This window comes from Aphelocoma coerulescens, chromosome 7 (assembly GCF_041296385.1).
Source record: "Aphelocoma coerulescens isolate FSJ_1873_10779 chromosome 7, UR_Acoe_1.0, whole genome shotgun sequence".
In the NCBI taxonomy this organism is placed as follows: Eukaryota; Metazoa; Chordata; class Aves; order Passeriformes; family Corvidae; genus Aphelocoma; species Aphelocoma coerulescens.
Genome location: NC_091021.1, coordinates 35,229,271 through 35,257,145, shown reverse-complemented (window position 1 = coordinate 35,257,145; position 27,875 = coordinate 35,229,271). Strand labels below are relative to the sequence as shown.

Sequence of the window (27,875 nt, the reverse complement as noted above, 5' to 3'; positions counted from 1 at the left end):
GTTAGACAGCCCATGTGCCTTGAAGGTGCACAGAAATGGGGAGGTTTCATGTCAAAGGTCATTCTTACCTCACATGGGACTTTAGTAGTGCTCAGAGCAGCTCACACAGTCATAGGGGCCAGAATGGGAGGTGGGAGGAGTGTCCTAAGGGAGTATCACAGAATACTTTTCATGTGTGTGGCATCCACTGAGCACTTCTCAAGTCCTGGCTGATCTTGCATTGCTGTCCTTGCATTCTGGAAAGACTGGACAAATGTTGGGTTTGGGATAATGAACTTTCTTACTTTGTCCAAAGGTGGGCTTTCTTGGTTTTTGGCTTTAGGTTTTTTATTTTTTTAATAGTGTCGATATCTCATTTTTAAATGCTCTAGACAGAGCCATCAGTAAATATACAAAACTAGGATAATTTTCTCATTAACTAAATATTTATTTAGCTTGAATTTTCCATCTCCTTTCTCTCTCCAGTCACTCAGTCTCCTAAGGTCCTGCAGTTCTTCAAAACAGACCATAGACCATCCTCTTTGCTGTTCTGGAAATCTCGTTTTTATTTGGCCTCACCACCTTGTTATTCTTGCCATCTTCCAGGTGGCTTGTGAATGTTATCTCACACAGGTTCCAGCACAACCTGTTGCTGTGGAACTCGGTGATGCTCCACAGGGAGCCAGGTTTGATCCATGTGGGTCATCCATGGTCCATCACTGTCCTGTATGTCATGCTGCATTTCCTGAGTCTTCCTCACGTCTTCCTCAGTGTCTCTTGGGATTTTCATGTTTCCCTGTTTATGTTTTGTTTTGATTTCCATGTGCTTTTAGCTATTTTAGGCCCAAGTCCCAGTTTTAGTTGGATGTTCATACTCCATGATATTTTCTTTGCAACTCTCCATACATTCATTCCTCATTCTGGTGTCCTGAATTTACAGAACTCTTGATCCAGTATTTGATACAGCCTCACTAAGGTGCTTTCCTAGTGCAGTATGGACTTTTATTTAGTGCAGGAAACGATGCTCTCTGATAATTGTCCTTTTTCAGAGAGTTTTTCTGTGCCCTGTAATGACAAGACCCCTTTGGAGACTTAGGCCTGTACAGTGTGCTCCTCTCTTCAGCTCCAGGCTTGTCTTTGCTGATTATTGGTGCTGCACAGCCCTTTTGCTGGTTATCAGGGTTACTGGAAGGATGAGGGTAGTTCATATCTCTTCATTCAACCTTTCTGCTCCAACAGGCATGATCAGTTGGGTCTTATCCTTTGATTGTGCTGTGTTCTGCAAGTTCCTTATCTTTTTTTAATTAATAATACTCACATAATCAGGTCTGTATCTCAATTGTTGATGGTGTTTGCACAAAAGTTAAGATATAATCTGTATAGTTGAAATCCTAAGAGGGCCTTGGCTCTGTTAGGGGGTTCTAAATATTAGCTGTGAAGGATCTGTCTGCTTTTGGTGCATCTTTTGGATACAGGTGATTCCATTTGCTTGAGATTTGTGCTGCTGGTTTGAGTATTGTCACCATAACATTGTGTTGTGTCACTCTGAGGCACAGGCTTCCATGGCAGAGAGCCTGAATTGGTGGCATTTCCCTCCCAAGTTAGGTTTTCTTCACTTAATCCTTTTTGACACCAGAGCTACTTATTAACTGCTTGTTAATTGCCACAAATGGATTTTTTTAGCCATTCAAAGATGTGATGCTATTATTTCTCAAGCTTTGTTACTCATCCAGCTTCCACAATTGATCTTGCATTGATATTGGTCAAAACCCTGTTGTTGTCTTCTGCTCTTAGCAAAGCTGGCGTGCTGTCTGTTTTTTTTTAATTTACTTTTCAGTAGTTGTGCCCTGGACAGTTAAATCTCAGACTGAGTACAGGAAATAAAAAGTCTTACCTCAATGGCATTTCTCAGTGCAAAATTTTGATTGTTTTTGGTTTGGATTGTTCTTTTTTTCCCTTCTCTAAACTCCTAGGCTTTGCCTGGAACAGTCTCCTGAATGCTGTCTCTGCAAAGAGAGAGACAAAAGTTGTCAGTGTCGAATTGTCATATTCCCTTTTCCCTGTTTTATCAGCTTCCTAGCTCACCATTTCTGGACTTCCTTCTTAATTGGCTTCATTGTAGTCCTAAAGAGGGACATGACTGGATCTTTTTATGTCTTCCTTCCATCCCAACCCATCCTGGGTAGAAAAGCTCTTTCCCCAGGGAGGAATTGCAAGAGCAAGCAAGCAAACTCCCACAGCAGCAGAAGGGTTTTCTAAAGAAAAAAGGACTTTTTTGTCATAGTATCAGTTACCACATAAATTTATCAGTCAGAATGCTGAGGGGCTCTTCGTCTCTGTCAAATTGAATTATTATGCTGCTTGTAAAACAGTAACATTTTGATTTTGTGAACAAGGTTTTGAAGATGGAATAAAGAAATTGTGGGGGTTATAAAAATGTTATGTGTAGATAACTAGGTTTCTGCTGATGTAAATCACACAGTTTTGTAGTGAATATTTTACAAAAGAACTTATATCCCTCAGATACAACAATAGTGAAACATTGGTTAAAATAACCCCAAAATTCAGAAGTAATTTTTTTTTTTTCCTGAGATGAGGAATTAAGTATTGCATGTTTTATGGGATTAGACTCACATTTTTCCATAAAACTTTGACATCCATATGCACCATGTTGGTTTCATTTTGGTTTTTACTTGGTAGCCACTGGAACTATTCTTGGAACTATTCCAGATTTCCTCAGTGTTCACAGGGGCTGGTCTTCTGCCTTTCTTCCAAGGAGAAGATACAGGAGATATAGAGGAGACAAACAGTTGTAACCTGCTCATTTCAGTCAAGTTGTTTATGAACTTGAGGCTTCAGGTGCACTCTTAGAAACTTTCTTTACTGGTAATAAAATATCTGGTTAATATTTCAGTATATTTCAATATGCTAATTACATATGCATAATTTCTTTTGCTTTCTACTGGTACTTTATTATTGTGTTTATAAATTTCACATCTCTTACAGTTTAGCCAGTGGTTGTCTTCTTGAGTGGTAAAATATCTTTGTAAATGTCTCTCACATACGATGCTAAACAAGTTTGCTTCATTTAGACTAGTTGACAGCAAATTTACCACACTTCCAGATATTTTTTTATTAATGCAAATATTTAATTCAGACTTCATTCAAAACCTGAATCACTTCACTAAAGTCAACTGAAGAAGTCAAGGATTCTTTATTTGGTTTTGGTTTTTTTGTTGTTGTTGTTTTGTTTTGTTGGGGTTTTTTTTTTTGGTTTTGGTTTTCTTTTCATAATGCACTTTGGATTTTGTCATTAGATGAGTTCTTCTGCCTCCTAAAGATTTTTCCTGAGGCACAGATCAACACTGCAGAAAACTTTAAAAAGTCTGTGTCTTCTTTGAAAGTGCTTTTGCCTTTATAGGAGCAAAGGGGACATAAAAACTATAAACTCCAAAATACGGTTTGTTTACATCCAACATCATAACTGGAACCATGTTTAGGTATAAAAAACGAAGCACTTGAGCAATTACAGACCAAAGTCCATCCCAGGCAGAGATTTATCAGTAGCTAAAGCCATGAGGGAACAGTATTTTGTTAGCAATGAGCCTGAGCAGTGTCAGGAATTCTCTGTGCTGTCTGTGTACCCAGAGATCTGAATCTGCAGGGAAGTGACCCACAGGGAATGGCACAGCTGAACCACACATCCCACCTGCTGTATATCTTCGGGAAGCAGCAGGAAAAGGCAAAAAAAGAGATCTGTTTCCATGTCTTATGCAATGAAAAGAGTCATAGACTAAAATCACATATATTGTGACTCCTGATCAAACTTGTGGCCTCTGGTAATTGCTGTGTTTTGAAACTCAGGTTTTGATCTGATGCTTTGTTCTACTGCAGGGAAAAGGGTAAATAGAGAGCATGCTTTTCAGAAATGAATAATAATGAGTAATTGCATTAATGGAAGTAAATCTGAAATCAGAAGCTACATGGGTATTAAATTAAAGCCAGCTGCTATAGCACCTTAAGATCTTGCCTAATCTGCTTTCTGTACTCCCAGTAGCCTGGGTAGTTCTGTGCTGGGCTGGAGTCTATGACAGAGACACACCAAAAGGTTTGTGTGTGTCAGAATAAATAATGGATTTGTTCTTTCCTTATCACTTTATCAGGACCCCTTACAAAAAGATGAATTGCATGTTTTGCAAAGTTATGAGCATTATTTAGATTGGAATGGAGGTGGACAAATTAAAAATGGACAAATTAAAAGTACCATCTGATTTGGGGATTTAGTATAGGATTGCTTTCTTCAGTTTTTAACTCTTTTGACTGGCAGTGGCAATGACTGGCTCAACAGATATTATCTCTGGTCCATGGAAATATTGGCTTAGTTCTCAATACACAAAATTGTGGATTTCTGCTTAAAATGAAGGACATTTGATTTACAACTTTCTTGTGACTTCAGCTTTTGAGTAGAACTTGAAATGCTGCAAGTCTTATGGATAGTGTCAGCATCGTGAAATAAATAAAATGTAAGAACAAATTTCGTCCTTTTCACTATTTGTCAGTTGAGTTGAATAAAATAAAATCTTGTGTTTGCTTGAACATTTTTTATAGGTGAGCGAAGCACTTTTCTAAAACTGACAAATTACATACAACAAATGTTTTAACCAGGGGAAATCACTTTTGCTAAAATCAGACTCAAGATTTTCTTTGTTCCGGAAAAAAAGTGTTGGGACCATTGTAAGCAGTTAAATGAGAAGGACAGGATATGCAGAGGGTCAGTTTGCTTCCATAAAATCGATGCTCTGAGGTTTCTCAGCATGTCACCCAGCAGCTGCCCCTCGATGTGCTGGGCCAGGAATTCACTGTGACACTTCTGAGCTGGGGACAAAGTTTGAGTTCTCTGTGCATGTGTAATTCTGTAACATTTCTGTCACACTGAGTTAGCAAAAATAATGAGCTGGCCAAGGAGGGTGTGGGGATCTGTGCCACAGCTGGCAGTTCAGGGCACCCTCACTCTTGTGAGCACTTTTGAACTTGACTTACATGTCATTTCTTGCTATTTTACTTAAATATATGATGCCATTATTTAATATGGTGGAGGTTTTTTATATTGATATATATGGAGATAAGTATAATGTGTTTTAAGAGATTAGTGCCTTTTCTTTTAGTGCCTTTTCTCTTCTAGCTGTGCCTGAAAATACATATTTTCCTCTTAAGACTCTTTGGAGAATATATTGTTTAGGCATTGAGTCTGTACAACTGGTTGCACAATTTAGATTTGTTTTAAACAGTTATAACCACTGCATTACCTCCAGAAACAAACCCACTGGGAAAAGGCAACTCAAGTAAGATGAAGTAATGAGAAAACGTGTTTTATGACAGTCTGTGAATGCTCTGTGCCCCATGTTCTGCAGAGCAGAGCTGCTGCTGGCTTGAGGGACCTGGGTCTGAGGAGCACCTGGAGCTGTGCCCCTGCTCCACTCAGGGTCACACCATGTCCTGTGCTGCCTTTGGGATCACTCAGCACAGAACTGATCTCACATCAGGGTAGGCAAACATTTTCTAGGCAGAAACTATTCCTTGGAGGAAGACAAGGGGACCTGGAGGAGGGTGCTGTGCATATTTGTGTCTCTCCTCTGCACTTCATTGCAAGGGACAATTTCATTTGACCATTTACATGAAAGGAGAGGTGATTTGGGAAGAAAGGCAATATGCTGGTAGTCAGGAGACCAGTGTTCTTCCTAGATGAACAGGATGGCATTTCCCCTCTAAGCAGCGAGTCACAGACTCTGTGAGGTTTAAAACCTGAAACACTGAAATGATAGGGGATACAAATACAGGAGTGGTTGGCACAAGGTACCTGGGACTTCTGTGGTTGTGAAGAGTTGGGATTATGGCCTTGCATCTTCCTGGAGTGGCCAGTTTTGGGAAGGGCTGGAAGCTGCCTGAAAGCAAAGGTCAGGTTCTGCAAATATAAGCACACTGAGTTGGTGACATATTTCTGGAAGCAGCAGCTATTTGAGTGATTTATGAGACTTTTAATGGGATCTATGGTGCCATTCTGATAAAGATAATGCTCAGGTAGACCAATAGCAGCACTACTGTGGTGATGAGAGAAATAAATAAACAAAAATGCAGTGTCCTGATGTCTGGTTGAAAATGGATAGAAAAATAATTTATGTATAAATCTAAAGCCATGTTTTACTTTTACTTCTTGCATTACTGGAAATAAGTTAGCAAGGAATTTTTATTTATTTTTTAAGTGCAGTAACAATGTAGATATTTTAAGTCTGGGCAGTTGTCTGCTTTGTTGATCAGGTCACATATAAGGAATAATAGTCTTCTCAAAGGTTACTATTTTGATATTGAAAATATGTAGTAAATGGCTGGAAAAAAGCAAAGGACAGAGAGGGAGAAAGGGAGGATGAGGCAGTGTTTACCTGGGATGCACTGTTACTGTCTGTTGGCAGCATTAGTGGACAGAAGGGGTTTTATTTGTTTGTTTTGCTCAAACTACTTTTGTAGGTGTTGTGCAGTGGTTTGAGAATCTTGCAGAAGTGCCAGCCTGCTGCTGGCATGGTATGGTGATCCCTCTGTTAGAGGGAAGAGAGGAGATGAAGAAAAAAGCTTAATGTCCTTCATATAAGAAGCAAGTTCTTTTTCTTTCCTTAGCAACCCTAAAAAAGAGGCTATTTCATCTAGTAAAGTACATTATAGGGTTTTGTTTCTGAAATATTATGTGAAGAAATGAGGTGAATGTTTGCCAACTGTGCAGGTCATATTTTTTTTTATTATTGAGAATATTTTTAGATTTTCTAGTATTGTCTAAGTTGGTATTCTCAAGCTGGATTTAAAATGGACTCTGTATGCAGTTTTAATTCTATTAAAAGCAAGTTCTATTTATTTTAGCAAAGTTGGGATTTTTTTTTCTTTTTTTTTTTTTAAAGTGGAATGTCTTCTCCTTTTCCCCTAACATGTTTGAGATGGAGACAAAGACTTTCATGCCCAATATGGATATGTCTGTATAACAAAATTAAATACTCTATGGTCAGTATTACCTTCTGATTAAAATGCAGTGTAATGATGTCCTTTGGGATTGATTTATAGCAGTGGGCCATGGCATGTCCTGCATTTCATATTGTGTAGACCATATATTGCTAACAGCAGATAGAGCGGGCTCCAAATGAAATTATCCTACAGAATTATGACCTGCATTGCAGTTGCAAGAACCTACATATCTGGGTGCTGTGAATGAGTGTTCTCTGACAGATGTGGCCTTCTATGGAAAATGTGCAGTGTGAGTTTTCTTTTGTTGCCCTACCCACTCTTTAAGAGTTGTCAGAGATAATTCACTTCTAAATTATCTCCCCAAAAGCATTTCTTAAGGCACTATTGCTTACCTCTGGTATTAAATTGTTAAAACTCTCTCTGGAAGTCATTTCCCTTAAATACTTTGCATTGTGAAAGTAGCTCCATATATTTATTGGCATGTCTTCACACTGTAATAATCTACTGCTTAGCATGTCTGTGGAAAAACGTTTAAGCGGCTTTATTGTTGTGTGATGATGATTTGTGGGGTTCATAACTGCTTTCAGGGGGCAGTCCTAGGGAGGTGGTAGGTGGTGGATTTCTGGCTTTGCTGGAAGGTGGTTGAAGGAAAGGAATGTCCCAGCCTGGTGCAGCCACTCCGGGTCCCCACAGCTGCTCTCCGAGGCCACGTGCTTGATGGGACGCCTGTTGCACCTGAATTATGCTTTAATTTTAACAGTGGGTGACTTAACTGCTCTGAAGTAAATAACTGGGTTTGATTTACAGCCTCACTAGATTTATAAGAAGCTTTTGAATGTGCAGCTAAAAAGGAAAAAAAAAACCAAGACTGTTATAGCTATGTACCTCCATAAATCTGTCTTTATTGTTCAGCATGAACACGGGCCACTGGGACCCCATTACAGGTTTGCAGTCACTGGGCAATGTGTTTGAAACTCAGTAATGCAGAAATTAGGAATGTTATGGTTTTCAGCTATTCTTACTTATTTCTGACATGAGATTGATGTCAGAAAATTCACTCTACAAAAATCTCAACAGTCAGGATTAAAAGATAGGGCTGCTCACAAGGCCCTTATTTAATTGTTTCTCACTTTTTCCTTGCTCTTTTAACCCATTGGCATCACAGCCAGCACTGTACACACAATAACAGAAATTTCATTCATCTTACTCATTCCAGAAACTTGATGCATTTCCTGATAGAATCATCCTATAACAAAAGTAAAAGAAATATCCTTAAGAATTTAGGACCAGATTCTGCTGCCCTGCTGTAAAATTCCTGGGAAGGACACAAACATTCCTGGGGCATCCTCACATTTCCTCTGAGTGCTCTGTAAAGGAATTTGTTAGAAGAGGAAGATGTGATTCTTGTTTTTGTATTTTTAATATTGTTTTATTGGCTTTCCAACAGGAGGAGGAGGAGGTTTATTGTTAAATCCACACTTCCACATTTCTCTCTCAGTACCTGCACAATACTCAGCCTCAGCCAATGTAGAATCATGGAATCACAGAATGGATTGGGTTGAAAGAGACCTCTAAGATATCTCATTCCCCTGCCATGGGCAGGGACACCTTCCACTATCCCAGGTTGCTCCAAGCCCATCCAGCCTGGCCCTGGACACTGCCAGGGATGGGGCAGCCACAGCCTGTTCCCCTTCCTCACCAAATGCCCGGATTTGTTCTCCTCTCTACCTGGTTGGAAGCTGAATGCCCGAATCTCAGAGTGCCTGAATCGACCACATCTCTAAGGGATTTTGTGTCTTTCTGAGCTATCAGGATGCTTTAATTAAGTATTCATAATATTTAGATTATGCTTATATTTTTGAAAATTCTTTAGCTTGGAGAAACTGCTATTGCCTCAGTATTCACGTTTATAGGTTTTAATGCAGTGTATTATGCTCTAGGGTTGAAAGAAAGCCAACAATATTTTTGTCAGTAACCAAATTGATTGAAATTTAAATGATTTTACTCCACAAAGAAAAGGAAAAGCTTTCTCTTCCTTTTAGGAACTTGAAGTCTGGATGCTTTAAAGTGCTTATTTAAATTTAGTATATTTTAGGTTCTGCATTGTGCTTCTAACAAAGAGTATCTGCAAAGGCTGATTTAACTCAGAGGAATCAGATATTTGAGGATGAGTCATTTGAAAAAAGATGGATGGATATTTTTCACTTAATTTTTCATTTTTCAACTTATGTAATAATCACTCTGGACATGGCTGTTAAAAGCTGAGACCCCAGCGTGTCTGACTTATTGAATGGTGACATCTTTAATAAAAATCATATTTTTTAAGTGGCATTGCAGACAGAATTATGGCAAATTCTTGGTAGTAGAAGGGGCACAGAAAAAATTCATTCCAGCTTCCCTTTCCCAAGCCACAGTGTCAGTATAAGGCTGTCTGGGCTCCTAATTATGAACATTAATGTCAGAAGAGAGGCACAGCAAAGGCAGTGCTGATGCAAGGTTTCACAGCTTGTCATTTACGTGTTTTAACACTACTTACTGCTCTCACCATCACTGGCTGTTGTAGAATAAAAAACCTTGGTGCTCCTTGTCTTGTTCAAAACTTGGCTTTTTACTCAATGGAGGCAAAAAGTCCATCCCCAAGTGTCTTTCTGCATTTCTTTGCAATAAAATTTGTTTGTTCCTTGATAAATACAAGATTTTATCTCTTTTTTCTTTCTAACTCAATCATAACCTAAACGAAGTCTGGCCATGCCAGTTTGGTCATTGCATTCAGAGGGAGATATATGTGTTGTAGAAGAAAAATAAGTAATTTAAAATAATCAAAATAATTCTTCCTTTAGAATCAATTTTTGCAATAGAAAAAAAAAAAAAAAAACCCAAACCAACAAACAACCCAGCATTTTTGTGTCCAAAAAAAAAAAAGAGATTGTTTTAAGCACTTTCAAATATATATTTTGCAACTATATATTAATGTGGGGAAAATCTAAACATGGGATCAATACTGATTTATATGTGCATATATGATGAGGTCCTCATTGCATCGATGTCCAGAATAAGGAGAAATTTACTATACAAGGCAGTAGAGGCTAAGTTCTTTCTCTTAAAATAGTGAGTGTCTGTCTCTTTTATTATTGACAAGAAGCATATAGGGAGGTCAATAAATATTTTTAATTTTAATTATATTTCATCCAAAATCATGCCCCAGTTCAACCAGAAGTTTGTCAAAACCACTCAGTTCTTACATTAAAAATAAGCAGTGTTTATACTAAAGTGTTTAACAGGAAAAAGCTTGCTAATTTTTGTTTCTACATCTCGGAATAATGAAATCTGTTAATGTAGTACTGATTTTAATATACAGTGCATGGGCAGAATCCTTGATTACAGCAGTAACAGAAATACAAGAATATGTCACTGGTTTTCCCTCTCTTCTGCTGAAGATCTGAAGTCTTGTCCAAGTCTTGATTTGAAATGGAAATAAATGTAATAATTCATACAGTACAAGGGATATGTTGGGAAATCAAAGTGAAAGAAGACAGCCATTCTATTTTTCTGTGATTTCCATAAACTGTGGTTTGGCCATAAGACATATATTTCCAAGTCCCTTTGAAGATTTAGCCACCCTCATATGAAATTATTATTTTCTCTAAAGGTCTAATAATGTCTGTGTGTTTAAAAGAAATAGGAAAAGTTCACTTCCAGACACAGTTTTGCTGTGCCCACAGTCTACATAACATCATTAAGTAGAGCAGAATTTAACCTATATGCTGTCTTAACTATTCTTTATGAAGTCCTTAAGAGGAAATCCTAGTTTTTAGAAAGTAATAAAGGAAAGATGATCCCATTTGGCAGAAATTCTCCAAGGAAACTGTTATTAATATAGGAAAAGCCCTCAGAACTATATAGAAGATTGCTCAGAATAAATGTGTGTTTTCAAGGGGAAACATTTCTTTTTAGAGACTTCTGAAATGGTGTGAATGAAAGAAAAAAAGATTCATTACTTTAAAGATGTGAGTGGACCAGACATCTGTACCTAGTGGGGTTTATATATGAATCCAGAACTAGGCATGAAATGAATTCAGTAAGTTCTTGAAGTTATATATATATTTTTTAGAAGTCCCCAGTCCAACCACAGCCTTACCTCTGTGGCTTACAGTGCATGCAAATTGTGTGATAACTGGAGAACCATTCACAGCAGCTTCCTGCAGATTAAACCAGGATTCACAGCACCCATTATCTGCTAACTGAGGGGGATTTCCCCTGTAGAATTTGATTTGGTGGGGGAATGGACTTGGACAATTTTTTATCAGTTTCTCTTGTGAGAAGGTGGATGTGTCCAATACAGAGGGCATGGAACAGACACAAAACCCAAAGCAGATCAGTGGGATCTACAACACACAAATGCCCCTGTGTGCTCAGTGTCCAGGTTAATTGCTAATGACAGTGATGGTCTGGTTTGAGGGAAGTGTTCTTTGCATAGCAGGACACCTCTCCGAGGAAGTCTGTTCTTCTGAAGAAGAAAATTACTGTGAATTAATGTGTTGCTTTTTTCTGGAAACTCTATGATAAAAGTCTTGAAACATGGAAGGAGCAGCTTTACAAGGAATGCAGTTGGCATGAGCCTAAACCTCTCCAATAGCCTGAGCTGCTGGGATTTCCATGCCCTTCCCAAAAGCATCCTGCTGGGGAAGGGAAATTGGGTAAATGGGTGTTAAGAGGTACCAGTGCTGTTTGACACAAAGGTTATGGTGTGGTACTGCTTCTGGATGTGTCCCTTCTCCTGGAATGCTGAGCTCACTTTTAAACTACCTAATGCAAATGGTTATCCCTAATATGACCTTGAATTAATCATTCTTGGTTTCCATAAAAAATCCTGTTTGGTGCAATTTCTTGTGATATGTTACCAAAAACCTACGGAAAGAACAGAGGATGATGCCTTTTCCTGGTCTTAAAATCAAGAGTCACACACGGTTAGAAGGGGAAAAGGGATTTTACCTTGGTATTTATTTTAAGATCCTTAGGTGCACATGTCCAGGTCAGATGCATTGAGATGCACCCCGCCGAGACTCTCTCTCTCTTTTTTTTCTGACCCCCTCCCCAACACTGGTATCACATTAGAGGTGTTACTAATTAGCAGATCTATCAAAGATTCCCCAATGAGAGGCTCAAGTGAGCCCCCCTCCCCAAGGAACCTTCCCCTGGATGGTTCTATCTTGGTTTACAGAATGTGTTCTGGAGAGGACCTTGGGCTCTGGGGCACACTGATCCCTGGCTACGAAGCTTCTAAAATGTTGAGTCTCTTAGCTTAACAAACAAGTCCAAGAATGTAGGCAAAAAGCACTAGGAATACAGAAGTTGTAAAAAGGTATAACAGGGGTATAAAAGAAAAGGCAAAAATCTTCATGGCATCAAGGAAATATTTTATAACTGTAAGTACTGTTATGTTAACAAATCCAATAACCTGTGTGTGATGTGCCTTTCACATATATATCACATTTATCTAAAAACAGGTACATTTTTCACACAATAAAAAGAAAAACATACCCTCCTCCAACAAGCTGCTACTTAACCTTGTTCTTTTTCATCTACTTCCCAGTGTACAGCAATCGTCTAGAGCTCCCATTGCAGGAATTTAATTACTAGTTTTATTTCTACAAATGTTTGAAATTGGATTCCTTTTGTACCTTTTGTCCTGTATAAACAATATTTCCTGAAATGCTCCTGTTACATAGAAGCTTATCTGCATTTTTCAAAAGTCTCCCTGAATCAGTAAACCATAAATTTTTCATTCCATGAATCCAGCTTCAGAAAATGGCAAGCAGACACATCGAATATGCTTTAACTGTTACAGATTTTCAGAGGCACAGAGTTTTCTTCTGGTATTTTTAAAAGCATGTCCTATATTTTGCTTGGAAAAGGGGAGGAAAAAAAAAAAGTGTTTTCTTCCTATTGTCTAAAATACATCAGTGCTCACATATCTCACAGTGCATCTGACATTGGCCTCCTCTGGAGTTGGGATATTGGGCTAAATGGAGCATTCCTTTATTCTGGCTCAGCAGATCTTTGTAATAGGACCTATCAGGCCCAATATTCACTTGGAATTAAAAGGGAAATGAGTAGTAGAAGGGCATGAATGGGAGAGACAGAAGACAGCAGTGAACTGTGCAATGGGGTGGCTGAGGTGGGATACAGTTGGTGTTGCTGCTATTTCATTGAGTAAATCTTAAGCTACCTGCACTTTGAAGGACGACAAATGAGCCTCCATGTCTGTTTCAAGCAAGTACAAGGCTCATAAGCCCTGAGGTATCATCAAAAACTGAATGAAGACAATTTTTGCTCCATCAGGTTTACTTATTGCTCTCCAGTACAGCGTGGATGTGATGGCAGCAGCAGTTTTGTATTGGACTGTGGAAAGCAAACCTAAAAATCCCACATCTGAATGATGATAAACATACAGACAACTGAAAGTTAAAAGGAAAAAGAAAGCTACTACAAGAAATTATACTGTATCACATCTGCCTTCTCTCACCATGATAGAATCTGTGCTTATGCTAGCACTGTTTTGAAACCACTGTGATATAATAAACATATATTATTTTTCTTAAAAAATTGTTAAAAGTGAACATTGAAAACATTTAACAGGAAATATTTTTCTATTAATTGAGTTACTCTTAATTTAAGAATAACTAAGTCTTACAGAGTGTTATCAATACAGTACTGTCAACAAGAGGAAGAAAAGAAATCTTAGTTAAATGAAATTGATAAAGTTGTGTTCTTTGCACTTCTCTATACTTTTGCTTACTGTAACAATAAGACTGTTTATGGGTAGGTCAGGTGACTTATAAGAAGAATGCAGGATTTATAAGGCATTTACAGAAAGTGGTTTCAGAATTGGGTAAGCAGTTGTGTTAGGGGGCTGTGAAGCTGCCACAGTGTCCTGAGAAGGAAAGCTTCGTTGTTAATAAATGTCTCTGTATTATCACGCAGGCAGTTACTCCAGTGCTACTTCTTGTGGCAATTAGCAGAAATCTGGCTGCATCCAGATACCCCAGAACTACAAGAAAAAAGTGTTTTCCATGAAAATGAATGCATAGATCTGGTGTGTTTAGACATGCATTTTTTTGTTGTTGTTGTTGTTTTTATTTCCTTGAAGTATTTCTAGTCTGCTTTTAGCCCCCCTCAAATATAGCCAAAAAACTCTTTTAACCTTTACCAATGTTCCATCCCCACGGTGTAGCAGACATCCTAGAACACTAAATTCAGAATTTGAGTGTCTTCCAAGCTGCCTTCTGCCAGCAGTCTGGTACCATCAGCTTCAGCCGTTTCACAGGTGCACCATCATTCAGTGGTGTCACTTCTGAGGAGACCACAGAAAAACCCACAATGACAGACTTAAAAATATTGAAGAGAGCTCCAAACAAATGTATGTCTTTCACACCACTGAGGTTGCAGTCAGATGTCTGTACTTGAAAAGGAAAAATTCTCCCCCACCACTATTTGTGTATTGAGAATTGGATTCCTTATTAGAAACCATGTAATAGATGTAAAGCAGCTGGAGCTCCTTAAGTGAGTGGAGCATCTGCTGGCAGAGCAGCCAGCAGCCGCTTTCTTGGATTGAAACTGCACTCCTGAGCTTCTTTCTTTCTTTTCTTTTTTTTTTTTTTTTTTTTTTTTTTTTTGGCAGATGTGCAGCAAATAGCAATCGACTGGATCACGGGGAATTTTTACTTTGTGGATCACGTCAGCGACAGGATCTTTGTATGCAGCCAGAACGGGTCAGTGTGTGTGACCCTCATCGAGCTGGACCTTAACAACCCCAAGGCCATAGCTGTTGATCCAACCTCAGGGTAAGGTTATTTCTTTGCATTAGGATTTATTTTACATGAGGCATGCTTGTGTGTGATTGCACATAATAAATGTTTCATGCAGGTGTTTTAAAAACTATTTTTACTTTGCTGTATTGAGTTACTTGTATAGTTGCTCTAATAAAGCAATAATGTGTAATGAACTTGGAGCACACATTTAACTAGGTTAATTGCAATATTAATTGCAGCATGTGCCTTGTAACTTCTCAAAATGGAGTCAAAACTGAAAAAGCAATTTAACCTACTTGTCACAACATTTGCTTTTGCATTTGCTTTTCTGTAAGCTGTGTTTCTAACTAGAGTATGTGGAAAAGGAATTCTTGAAGGATTTTTATGCTGTATCCCCTCATTTACGGGAATATTGGAAATGAGTTTAACAAGTTTATTTACACAAAAATATTGGAAGAATTTTTACTGTGCTTTAGGGGGTCAGCTATAATGGTAAAATTACATTGTGTTTGTTTTTTCTGTTCCATAGATAGCTACCTTCAGTGCTAGTTGGAAATTAAGCCTTGCTTAAAACACAGGGTACTAAATATCTTCCATTCTACAACATCCACCAGCTGGGAAAAGCTTTCAAGCAATAATGATGTAAAAGCATAACTAAATAGGAGTAGGAAAAGGATCAAGTTAACTTAAAATCCCTGTTCAAAACTCCTCACCAAAATTTTGTTTTTATCTTGGTTTCATTAGTCAGTAAGTAGTTCAGACCAAAATGCCTGATGGAATGTGTCCTAAACTGCCATAAGCCCCTTCTCAATAAATACAAAAATATTTACTGTAGAACAGCTTGTCATCCATATGTAGACTTTTGTCAGTCTTTATTTAAAGCCTGACCGAATATTAAGATGCATTATCACAATGACTTCAATTCTGACAGGAACAGCTTGCATGTAAAGTTTACAAAGAAGTTTGATAATGTAATCTTGAGTATGGCTGTATTTCTCCCTGCAGCAGATGGTAAGCTTGACTCGATCTGACTGCAGAGTTGTTCTAAAAGAAAAATAAAAATTCATGTAGAAATTGATTTTCTGCACGTTCTGATCTGAAAGAACTTGAAGCTTTCAAATTTGCTGACAGCAGTCTTTTTTCTGTACATTTACTTGTAGATTCTTTGCTGGACTTACTGTATGAATCCAAAGCTTGTTATAAGCTAATCTTATCTGTCAGGGATGTAGGAATTGTACCCCGGCCTTTGGTGCTGTGAGGAGGGACAGAAAAATGAGGGACTGTTTTCCTTCCATTGTTATCTGCTGGCTACAAACTATTCTTGCTCAGAGAGCCACCTGCTCAGTGCCATGTGTAAGGCAAAGAGTGCCTGTTTTAGGGAGATGGAAGTGCTGGCCTGTGGGAAAGGCCACAAGCAATCATGATATTTTACAGTGTGATTCTTATTAAGCAATCTCCATTTATTTTGTGGTGAAAAGACTGGGTGGAAAATTTTCTCAAAATACATGTTTCTTAGAATAACTGCAGTTCAGCAGTTATTTCATTACTGGTTTTATTGGCATTTTTATTAATTATCTGACATATGTTGTTCTGTTAATTGGATATCTAACATACATTTTAACTGCTAAACCCCAACTTATATATTAGTTCTGTTAGTTTTTGACTGGGTTTTGGTACAGAATGCAAACAGATAATCAAAAAGCATTCTGGCTATTTAAGAATCTTCTAATCCTTTCTTTTGGTTTTTGTTGGGTTTTTTTTTTCTTTTTCTGTCCTTCTTTTCTTTTAATTCTTTCATGCTGGTAGTAGTTAAAACTTATTTTGGTGTCAAAGAATTAGTGTGGTATTGCTGTCTACCTTGGTGGGTTTATTTTATTTAAAAAGTCACAAAAGCGTCCATACTAAAACCATATTGCAAGTTGAGCTCTGAATGACTTGCTGCTTGCACAGAGGAGACCATTTCCTATGCTAAGAAATTCAGAGTGTGATCCCAAGCCTTTATATCTGTGATAAACTTCCTGTAGTAGCACAGGGTCAAGCCCTGCTATTCTTGAGTGTTCATGTCCATGTGTGATGGGTTTAGTTGTGTCGTGAACCAGAAATTCTGCTTTTATCCATAAAACAACCAAGGCACAGTGGAAAATTTGCTCGTTCCAAATGGTTCCCCTCAGTGCACTCAAGAATATCTTTTCTGAGTGTGGTTAATTTTACATCTCTGTGCCTGCAAGTTCTGTTAGATGTTTAGTGGTGATGGTTTGATATATTCTCCTATGAGCTTACAATGGAACTTGAGCTACTAAGCTTCTTTAGTATCTCACAGGGAGTGAAAGAACTTTTCATAAAAGTTTATTCTCATAAAACTGAATATGAAATTGAGAGAACAAAGATTCTGCTATTCATACAGCTCTTGAAGAACCAAATTTGTTATTTTTCTAATTTAAGCATGTTACTTTGGCAGGATCTGAACTGTGTTTGATGTTTGGGTTATTCCAGTGATGCCTTTTCCTGGTGTTAAAATCAAGAGTCATACACTGTTAGAAGGGGAAAAGGGATTTTACCTTGGTATTTATTTTAAGGATCCTTAGGTGCACACGTCCAGGTCATGTGCATCGAGATGCATCCCGCCGAGTGTGTGTTCCCCCCCAACATTGGGTATAACATTATAGGTGTTACTAATTAGCAGATCTATCAAAGATTCCCCAATGAGAGGCTCAAGTGACCCCCCCCAGCCCCCAAGGAACCTTCCCCTGGATGGTTCTATCTTGGTTTACAGAATGTGTTCTGGAGAGCACCTTGGGCTCTGGGGCACACTGATCCCTGGCTACCAAGCTTCTAAAATGTTTCGTCTCAGCTTAACAAACAAGTCCAAGAATGCAGGCAAAAAGCACTAGGAATACAGAAGTTGTAAAAAGGTATAACAGGGGTATAAAAGAAAAGGCAAAAATCTTCATGGCATCACCAGACTAGGTCTAATGCACACCCACCAGAAAAATACCTCCCTCGCCCAACGAACTGGAATTTTCCTACTCAGGAGTTTTGCAGTGCTGATACTCATCTGTTACATCAACTCATCTACTAATTAACTAATTATCAACTAAGAGTAGCACAGTGTAAGTATCAGACCTGTGTTAAGGAGAACATTTCCAGGGGCAAAGGATGTGTTTCCACTGATCACTGGGAGCACTTCCGAGCCCAGACTTGGCAGAGAAACATGGATTGAGGGAAAATCTTGTTCAAGGATAGTAGGAAATAAAGTGGCAATTGGCAACAGAGAGGCAGAATAAATTGTTTTACAAGAATTTATTATCCATCAAATGCCTTTGAACTAAGATGTTTGGCTCCATATGTCTGCCGTTCGTAGTTATGATATTTTTAATGCAGGACTTCTTTTCTTCAGTGGTCAAGGAACAGAAGTGATTACTTTTGCTGGTCCATGAAATTGGTGTAAAATTGATGATGGTGCTGCTGACTGTCAACATGAAACAAATATCAGCTGTGTTAGAATGGGTTTAGCTAAGGTTCTCAGTAAAAGTCTGCTGTGCTCGTGGGGAATGGTTTTTTAAAGTATCCCAGCCAGTATCCATTGGCATATTCATGAGACTTTGATCACCGGACACTGATGATAGGGAAGGTAACACATTTAAAACTCACAAGAGGATAGATCAGATTTAGGTTCTCTCCCAGCTCTGCCACAACCAGCTAAATGTCTATACATAGAGCATTTTTTTTTTTTAATGGCTCTACATCTCTTTGTATTTAATAGGAAGCAAAAAATATGTGTTGTTCAAGCTCTGTGATATTTGAATGCATTCAGGAATGTTAGGAATTAATATTGTGGAATGCTAACTGTGCACATCTACATGTTTATTCTGTAAATATGTCTGTTTAATTGCCTCCAGTGCTCAGGGTAAATTGTTTCCTTCCACCACACCACAATGGCCGTGGAGAATGCATAGCACCATTTCACAAAGGAAAATGCCTGGACAGGGGGATGTGCTGCAGTTCCCTCCCAACAGGAGCACTTCAGTCCTGATCATACTGCTCAGACATCTGAGATACAGGGAGTAATATAAATACCAGGGTGTCTTTATTTCTGCTCACACTCATTTTCTGATTTCTTTGGGAGTGTCAGAAAATGGGGAAAGCAGATAAGGCTGCAGCCTCAGGGCTACTTCTGGTTCCAGAAATGTGCAACTTGTATCAATGGCTCTGATGCTATTTGGGATGCCAGCCATAATTTTTTACTATATTTCCCAGGCTACTGGGAAAAGATGAACTTTAAGGAGAGTGTTTGACACGTGGAGGGTATTGACGTAGCATCCACTGACAGAACTGTTCCAAACATAAGGAGATGTGTGGATAGTGGTTACACAGGGTGACATTGCAAAGAGGATGTGCAGAGCAAAGCTGGAGTGTGGAAGGATGTGTGGAGCAGAGTGTGGAGCAGTACTGGGAGTGAGGAAATGGCTTAGACACCTCCTACGTGAACCTCCATAGAATCATCATAGAATTTCAGAAAAGTGTGGGTCGGAAGGGACCTTAAAACTCATCCAGTTCCACCCCCTGCCATGGGCAGGGACACCTTCCTCTATCCCAGGGTGCTCCAAGCCCTGTCCAACCTGGCCTTGAAAACTTCCAGGTATGAGGCATTCACATCTTTGCTGGGCAACCTGTGCCAGGGCCTTACCACCCTCACAGGGACGATTCTCTTCCCAATGTCCCATCTAAACCTGCTCTCCTTCAGTTTAAGCCATTCCCCCATTCCTGTGCCTCCAGGCCCTTGTCCCCAGTTCCTCTCCAGCTCTCTTGGAGCCCCTTTAGGCACTGGAAGGGGCTTAAAAGTCTCCCCAGAGCCTTCCCTTTAACACACTGAACACCCCCAGCTCTCCCAGCCTAGCTCCAGAGCAGAAGGGCTCCAGCTCTTGGAGCATCTCTGTGGCCTCAGGAGTTGCTCCAGCTCCAGCAGCTCCATGTCCTTCCTGTGTTGAGGATCCCAGGGCTGGAGGCAGCTCTGCAGGTGGGGTCTCACCAGAGCAGAGCAGAGGGACAGAATCCTCTCCTTTGACCTGTCCATGCTTTTTGTGATGCAGCCAGGACCTGGGTGGCTTTCTGGGGCCCGTGCACATTGCAGGTCAATATAAAAAACAAGGTAGAGTTAGGGGGAAAAAAGGAGGAGGGGGTAGAGAAGAATTGGCGGGGATGCACAATTACAGGCTGAAGTCATTGTAACTTGTGACTGCCATTTAAAGGTTGTATTAGGAACAAAGGGGAGAAAAGACTGCTAAAGAGATTTGGAAAAGGAGCAAGCTCACATTTTAATACTGCAACAGTGTGTGTCATGTAAATATTTGAATAAATCTTTTAATCGGCTTTTCCTTCTGCTGTGGTGCAGAAATACAAAAAAACCCCACAGGCTCCACTTCTTTCTTTCACACAACATTTGTAAATGCACACAAGAAGAGATTGTGTTATGATGATGTTTGAAGAACAACAGCTATTAATGTGTAATGGTGTTATGTACCGTTTCTTGCTAATGTTAGTGAGTCAGGAAGAAAACAAACAAATGCACAACAGCAAAAAAAAATAAAATTCCTCTGTTGCATTTTAAGTCTGGAATAGCAATCAGTTGATACCTCTGCGGTTCACAAGGGGGAACAAGGGAAACAAGTGAAGAATTATCAGCTGAATTCATCCACTTCATCACCTCAGAAGTTTGTTCTGAGGAAAAAAATATAAAAATATTTTTGTGCGCACTTCCTGTTTGATTCTAAGGATTCTAAGCACAGATTTTGCTGTGGCTCAAATCAAAGCCACAGTATGAAAATAATAATTAAAAATACATAATACCATTTTCTGAAACACAGTAGGGAAACTTGCCTCAGTCTAAAATTTCAGAAGATAGGAGGAAGCAAGGGGGTAAGAAGACATTTTGAAATTCAGCCTTTTGTATAAGAACAGAGTCAGAGTTGAACAGCAACTTTAAAAATCATTAGAAAGAGTTAATCATTAGAAAATCATTAAAAAGAGTTAATTCTGCCTTTTTAATTTTTTTTTTTAATTTTCATTTTTAGTTTTGAATTTATTCTTCCCCTGAAATCTGGGGGAAGAGGAGGAAATTGGCTGTTGGTCATGTGAGCCCAGTTGTCATCCAGGGTGATTAAATGCTGTTGCAGATGTTCTTTCTCAAGCTGTATGTGATGATCCCTGTGGGATATTTCTTGGTCAGGTCAAAATGCAATGTAAGGTCCACTGAGCACTTTGCACCAAAAATCCAAGAGAATGGGAAAAGTTTTACACAGCACTGAATGAGAAGTTCTCCTTGTTAGAGAGCCATGCACAGGAGATGGTGCCTGGAGTATGGAAAAGCCATCCCAGAGGATGGAGAACAGCCCTTAATGAGTCAGAGAGATTGGTGATATAGACAGAAGGAGTTTGGGGCTAACAACTGAACCTATTTGGCATCATGGGTAGATATGTAACCAGTAAGAGCTGTCCTTCTTGGTAGGATCTTAGTAAAAAGATAGGTGAAGTCTCTGATGGAATGTTTGATGGGACAGAACCTGAGGCCAGCCCTCAAATCCTGCATTGCTAAATCCACAACAGCCAGCAAAGAGCAAGTCAGCTGGTGGGAGGTGGACAGAGACCTTTCTGAATCAAATTTATTGACAGTAATTTTATTTTTCTTCTCCTTCTGTACCTATGTCTTTCCAAAAAAAAAAAAAAGTCAAATCATAAATGACTTTGTATCAGGCACAGTGAATAGAGTTTGCATTCACCTCATATTTGCCTGGAGGTATCAATGAGGAGATGAAGATTCTTACAGGGGAGGAAGAGAAGAAATTCAAAAGCAGGGGAGGTCAAGCCATATATTTTTCTTTATTTGTTTCATTGTTATTTAGACGGGGGAGTATTTCAGGGTAAAAATAAAACATCTGCACTTATTGTTTGCTACCTGTTTTATTCTCTTTTTACTCTCTTGTCTCTGAGCTTTTATAGCAGCCACCAGGCTTTGGAGACATTCTGAGTCTTAAAACTTTGTGGTTTTTTTCCCTCTCAGATTAGTCACCATTTTCTGCTGATCAAAGAGGATAGTTATAATCATTAAAGCTCACTTTTAAACAGCAAAATCATTAGTGGTTTAATAACATGCCATTATTAAAACAGCTCAGTTCCTTTCCTTGTCACAAAGATTTTCAAAGAGCTGTAAGATATATATAAGACCCACTCACTTCAAAAAAGTTTTCAAGATGACCTGAAAAGAATTTTCTTCATTAAAAAAAAAAACCACCAAAAAAAACCCCATTAAAAAACTCAAACCAAAAAACACCAAAAACTTTGTAGTAACTAATCATAATATGAAAGTTTTCATTAAGAATTCATATTTTGTATCTCCTCCTCCCCCTCCACACCTCCTTCAGGCTGTGAACAGTTGGAGATGGTGTAATAGAGGGGCCAAAATAAGATGAGAGAAGCAAAGATACTTAATCAGACAAAAATTATTTCCACTTTGTTATTATCCCTTGCTAGAAAATGATGAAAGAAGACTTTTTGTCTGATCTCAGGTTTTAAAAAACTGCCTCCAGTTCTGTGCTATTCCATCTTTTAATTTTAATTGTTGTAACTAAACTGAGGCATAAAACTCTGTCACCTTTACATTTCCCCCTGGATCTCTTCTCCCTTGATGCTTCAATTCCAGTGCAGCAGCACAGGTCTGCTCACTGGGAAACCTTGTGGCTGCTGCTCTTGGTGAGAAAAAGGAACAAGGGGTATTGTCACATCTTCTCTCCTTCCCAAAACTAAGGTGATACAATTTTGCATTCATGTGCAAAGAGAAAATAGGAGAAATTATGGTTCTTTTCTCCAGCAAACTAAAAAATAAAATTAAAAAAAATAATAAAAAAAATTATGAACATGCAAAGATATGAGCTTGTATGAAAAAATCAGCTTATTCAGTTGAAAAGGACTCAGACAAAACTGAAGGATATACCAAGCATGTGACATAACTGAATTAAAAAGGAGCTCATTAACAACATCAGGTTATTGGTTTGGATCAAAGTGACAGCTATAATCAAAACAATAAAATAGAATAGGCTTGCATAGGTTTGGTACATGCATGTTCTCAAGTAATGATGTGAGTGTGTTTGCTATTGTGCCTACCTTTTCATTAATCAAATATTGCTGCATTTCAAAATGGATGAGTATAATGAATATCCAGTCTTTTATAGATACCTGAAGGTGCACTGTATTTGGGCCCAAACCAAGTTGCATTCAGAGAAAAAAAAAGGTACTGATAGCAGTGATAAAGGATGTACTTTTGGTAATAATCTTTTGTGAACGAGCTGGCAAAGTGAACACTGGCAGTGTTATTAAAATAGTGCAGAACTGATGTTCTGAGACTTGGTATTACAGCAGTAGTGCCTGGAGAATGAAAAGCTAACTAGAGTAATACTGATGAAGCATGAACTCAAGTGAGCCTTTTTTCTTATGCAGCATGTGCCCCATAATGGATTTCATATATTGCTACTGAGAGGAACAATATTTGGGTAGTGTCAGTAAGTATGGGAGAAAATCAGTGGGAATACATAAACATTGATGAAATCACTAGATAGCTGTGGTTTGTACAAAGAAAATTTAACAAAAAAAAAAAAGCTTGTAAGTCAGTAAAACTTTTCTTCACTTATCAAAAGTTTGGTCCACAAGACCATGAAGGCAGTTGTGCCTCTCTCAATGGGCTCAGGTTCTCCTGGAGGACTCAGCTGTCAAATGACAGCATCTTCATTACCCAAACCAGCTTTGCCTGGTGCTTTTGGTCCCGAAACATCAGAACTGTCTCAGCAAACCAGGCTGAACACATGAGCAGCGACAGCCCAAAAAAACTCCCTGAGCTGCATTGCCTGGGGCCATCCACAGCTGATCCAAGACTTGTCCTCCCACTGAGCTTTACCCTCTCCCTGTGTGATTGGTGTAGTTACTCTGCTGCCTGTCCTCACATCCCTCGCCTTCAGTCCTTCACCAATTAAGCTTCTGCTCAAAATGCTCATCTTTGACTGAAATTACTGTGGATCTATGAATTACAATTTGCTTTTTGTAAAGGAGACTCAGGAAATGGACAGGTTATTCTCCCTGGAATGGAAGTCTTGAAGTACTTTTTTTTTTTTTTTTTTTTTTTTTTTTTTTAAATAACTGAGATGTCCTGGCAAAAAGTACATGATTTAAATCACCCTAGCAGTGATTTTCTTCAAGTTGAAAGCAATTAAGCTTGAGAGAATTGAGGCCACTTTGTTTCTGAATGAGCATATAAATGGGAGTTTAAGGCTCCATAATGCATGGCCATTATGTCATGTCCATTTGAAGTCTCCTTTTATTTTTTTTTTATTTTATTACCTGATTGTCTTATTATCTAACCAGCTTCTGTAAGGTCATTTAAGTTAAAGACAGGTACTGATATGAATTGGAGCACTGCATGAGTGGGAGAGCAGAACTGAAAATACAGCTGCTTAGGACCCATCTTTTTCTAAGATGTACTTGTTTTATTCTGGATTTAAAAATATCTGTGTGTGTATATATATATAGAGAGAGAGAGGGTTGTTTTTTTTTTTTCTCTAAAATGAACAAAATGAAAACAGGAACAAAAAGTTCATGTTTAACACAGTGTATTATGATGTTATAAAGTTTTCCAAATCTGCTTTCCTAGTGCAGTCCACATATTTATTGTGTTTTTTAACTGTCATAGTATTGCAGTAGTGCAAAATTGTGTAAACCATGAATTTTTTAATAAATTCTTGTCATGCCATTCTTTTCCTTCTTCCCACAAGATAAATAACCACCTGTGTAGATGCCATGTTTGAAGTATAAAACCACTAAATCATAGAATATTCTGAGTTGGAAGGGACCCAAAAGGATCATTGAGTCCATTACTCTGGCTCTGGATTAACCAGAACCACCCAGAGTAGCAAAAATGATGAATTCAGTCAATTCAGTTAATTCATCAGGAGTATGATGATATCATCCTGATGGAACTGCTGTTTTCTCAGGCATGATTACATGGATGGTTATTTTTTTTTAAAAAATTGATTTTTCAATTTTATTTTTTTCCTGAGGTTTCTTTCATGTCAGTGCCCTTGTTGCTATGCTCAGTGGTGTGAACATGCCCTGCTGGAGCTCAGCTGCAATGTGACCCCTTTTGGTGGAAGATAGAGAAAAGCTGGAGGAAATCTGGAGGTATTAATAAGAAATAAAAGATGTAAAAACCCCATGGCCTGTGTAAAACTTGCAGGAACCATGGTAACCTATTCTAGAAGAGAAAATCCATACTATTTCCTATAAAAGACTTGTAAAATAGCAAGGGATATTATAGTTCTTATTAAAGAAAGAACAGGAAAAATAATTTTAATTAGCAGACACTGGTAAATAGAGGAAAAATTTTCAAGTCTGAGGAGACATTAGCATACAACTCATGTAAAAGTTGGAGTATGTCTTAGGGGCTTTTTGGACTGTCTGTCTGGCAGGGATGTTTAGCCTTGCATTTCACATCCTCCATAAGACAGCATATAGATGTGTGCAGATCTATAAGCTTACAATGTCAAAGAACAGTATTCTAGAGGAATAAATGTCAATAAATCTGTTTACTAACATTTCAGTCATTTAAAAAGTATGGCTGAATCACCACCCAAGTAACCCTTTGTTTTGTCTGTCCACTTGAAGGAATTTGAGAGATTCTAAGGAAAATGGGTCAATATATAAATTTTAGGATGTTTTGTTTTTCTTTTAGAGGTGATAGGATTTTCTGTAGATGAAACTGAAAACTGGGTTTTAAAGGGATTTCTATACCAAAAACATATCATGGAACACATATAAAAGTTCCTAACCACAGGCTGCATCCTTGCTTTTTAGGAATTGCCTTGATTTGAGTGATTGAATTGTAAGTTTAAAAGTCATGTTTAGTTTTGTGCTCATAAAGTGGCACGAGCAGCTTTCTCACGTGATGGTTGAGAAGGCAAATTGCTGCCTCGGGTAGAAGGTGAGTGTTTCCAACTTGCTGACACAATTTCTTTGTTGTGTTTGATCAGCCACAGAGCTGTTAAATAAGCTGTCCAAAGTTATCTGTTGGAACACACAACTGTGCCAACCCATAGTGGAAGGAGAATCAATTTCTGCTTTACCATCCTGAAAACTCTACCAAAAGTCCTCAAAGTGTGTGGGAGGCTCTCTCTTGTTTTCAAAATGAATATGCTGTGTGCTAGAAACTTTTAAGCCTTGCTCATTACCAGTTAGCTGGAGCTAGTTGGTTCATTTTCACACAAAAACACATTGATGCACACACAAAAAACTCGTTCCAAATTTGCAGTTGGCCTCAGTCTCGGTGTTTTTAAGGAACAGAATTTAGGAGTCTGGGCAGGGTCCAGACTGGGACTTGAAAACTTGTTTACCTTAAATCAATGGGTAATTAGCTCACTGAGGATGCAAACTTTTAGCATAGGGAAGTCTAGAAAAAGGCCATCAAGTTAAAAAATAATCTCATTGACTCCACTTCAGTTTGGTTTAGATCATTTTTATTCATTAGGATGTGACAGCAAATCGACAAATCCCAAACCAAAATACTCAGAGATCTATATTTAACAGATATTAAATGAGAACACCCTATTAATAGTAGGGTATTTGAAACTCACTGCCTTTTTACATGCTGAGAAACCAGCACTTGCAGTCTGAGAGCTTTGGAAGTTTTATGAACACATGGCTTTGCTGACAGACTTCTCTGGCCCCAGGAATTGCACAGCACCACCTTGGCTGTTCTCCTCCAGCAGAATGGAAATGCACTGTACTTCTGCTGGCACAGCTGCTCTGGCTGAGCATAAGGAAAGGAGAACAAGCAAACTGCATTCTCAACAGGGATTACACTGCCTTCAACAGAAAATCAGACCTCAAACCAAAATATTTAAATTGGAACAGAAAACGGTTGACTACACCAAGCCAAGCTCTTGTTGGGATTCCTGAGTGTCTGACATGGTTTACTGATGTGAAAACAGTGCATCTTCTGAAAGTTCAAGGATTTTTTTGTTTGTTTTTATGTATGAATCTCCTTGTTAAATTATTGTTCTGTTACTTGTCACGTAGAGTTTTCTGAGTGTAGTAATATTTTAGTAGATCACAATACTTTGGTGTATGCAGCTGTCACTTCAAAAAAATTGATATCTATTCTAACATTTTCAAACATGAAATCCTAATATTGGAATTTGCATGCATGTTTAAACATTCAATATGCTGGCAGCTTTATTTTGAAAGGTTTGAATGCCCACAGGTCATACCCAATGCAGGGAACAGCTGAGACTGTTCAGTTGCTGAAGTGAGGCTACTTATGTAATATATGTGTGTGTCTGTTATGATTTCCAAGACTTTAGGAGAGGATTCCTGTCTTTTGCTGGTGAATTATTGTAGCCCAGTGTTCTGCAAGACACTTCTGCTTATGTATTTTTAATATAATTATGTATATATTGAAAAAAAATATTTGATGAGCCACCTGTGTTCTCAGACAGAAGTTTTGGCTGTGTTCAACTGTCTGTGATTTGGGATGAGGTTTGGAAAATATAATGTCTTGGTGTCACAGGCAGAATCAGGCTTTGCAACATCAGGCTTAAGCTGAGCAGTCATAATTACTGGGTAGGCTTGAAATTCTGGTTTAAATTCTGGGGGAGAGTCATTTCATTTAATCTTGGGAGGATTTTGTGAAGAAGAATTCATTAATGTCGGGGAAGCAGTCAGAGACAGAGGTGTGAACACTGGTAAGTGCCTGTTGGAAATGAGCAGCTTTGCATTCTGAGCAGGATTTGAACAAAATGCAGCTTTGTCAAAGGGTGTGAGGCATCACATTATGTAAGGAAGCAGCACTCTTCAGAGCACAAGGAGGGTGTTTTGAAATAATAATCAGGGTGGATGTAATCAAAGAATTCTGATTGCTCATATCATGGGATAATTTAAGACAACACAGGAATTGTAATACTTGCTAGTATTTGAATGCTTGGATTTTAGTCACTTGCAACATTTTTTTGTGCATTTTTATTTTGTTCTTATTTATCTCACAGC

General features: G+C 38.5%; 1 protein-coding gene across 1 annotated transcript in view; it reads left to right on the top strand.

The window, feature by feature from the left end:
• The window catches only part of LRP1B (LDL receptor related protein 1B), a 515,105-nt gene that overhangs the window by 221,938 nt on the left and 265,292 nt on the right, over positions 1 to 27,875 (top strand). The window contains exon 7 of the mRNA XM_069021267.1: positions 14,666 to 14,828. Coding sequence (XP_068877368.1) covers positions 14,666 to 14,828 — 163 coding nt within the window. The remainder of the gene's footprint in view (positions 1 to 14,665; positions 14,829 to 27,875) is intronic.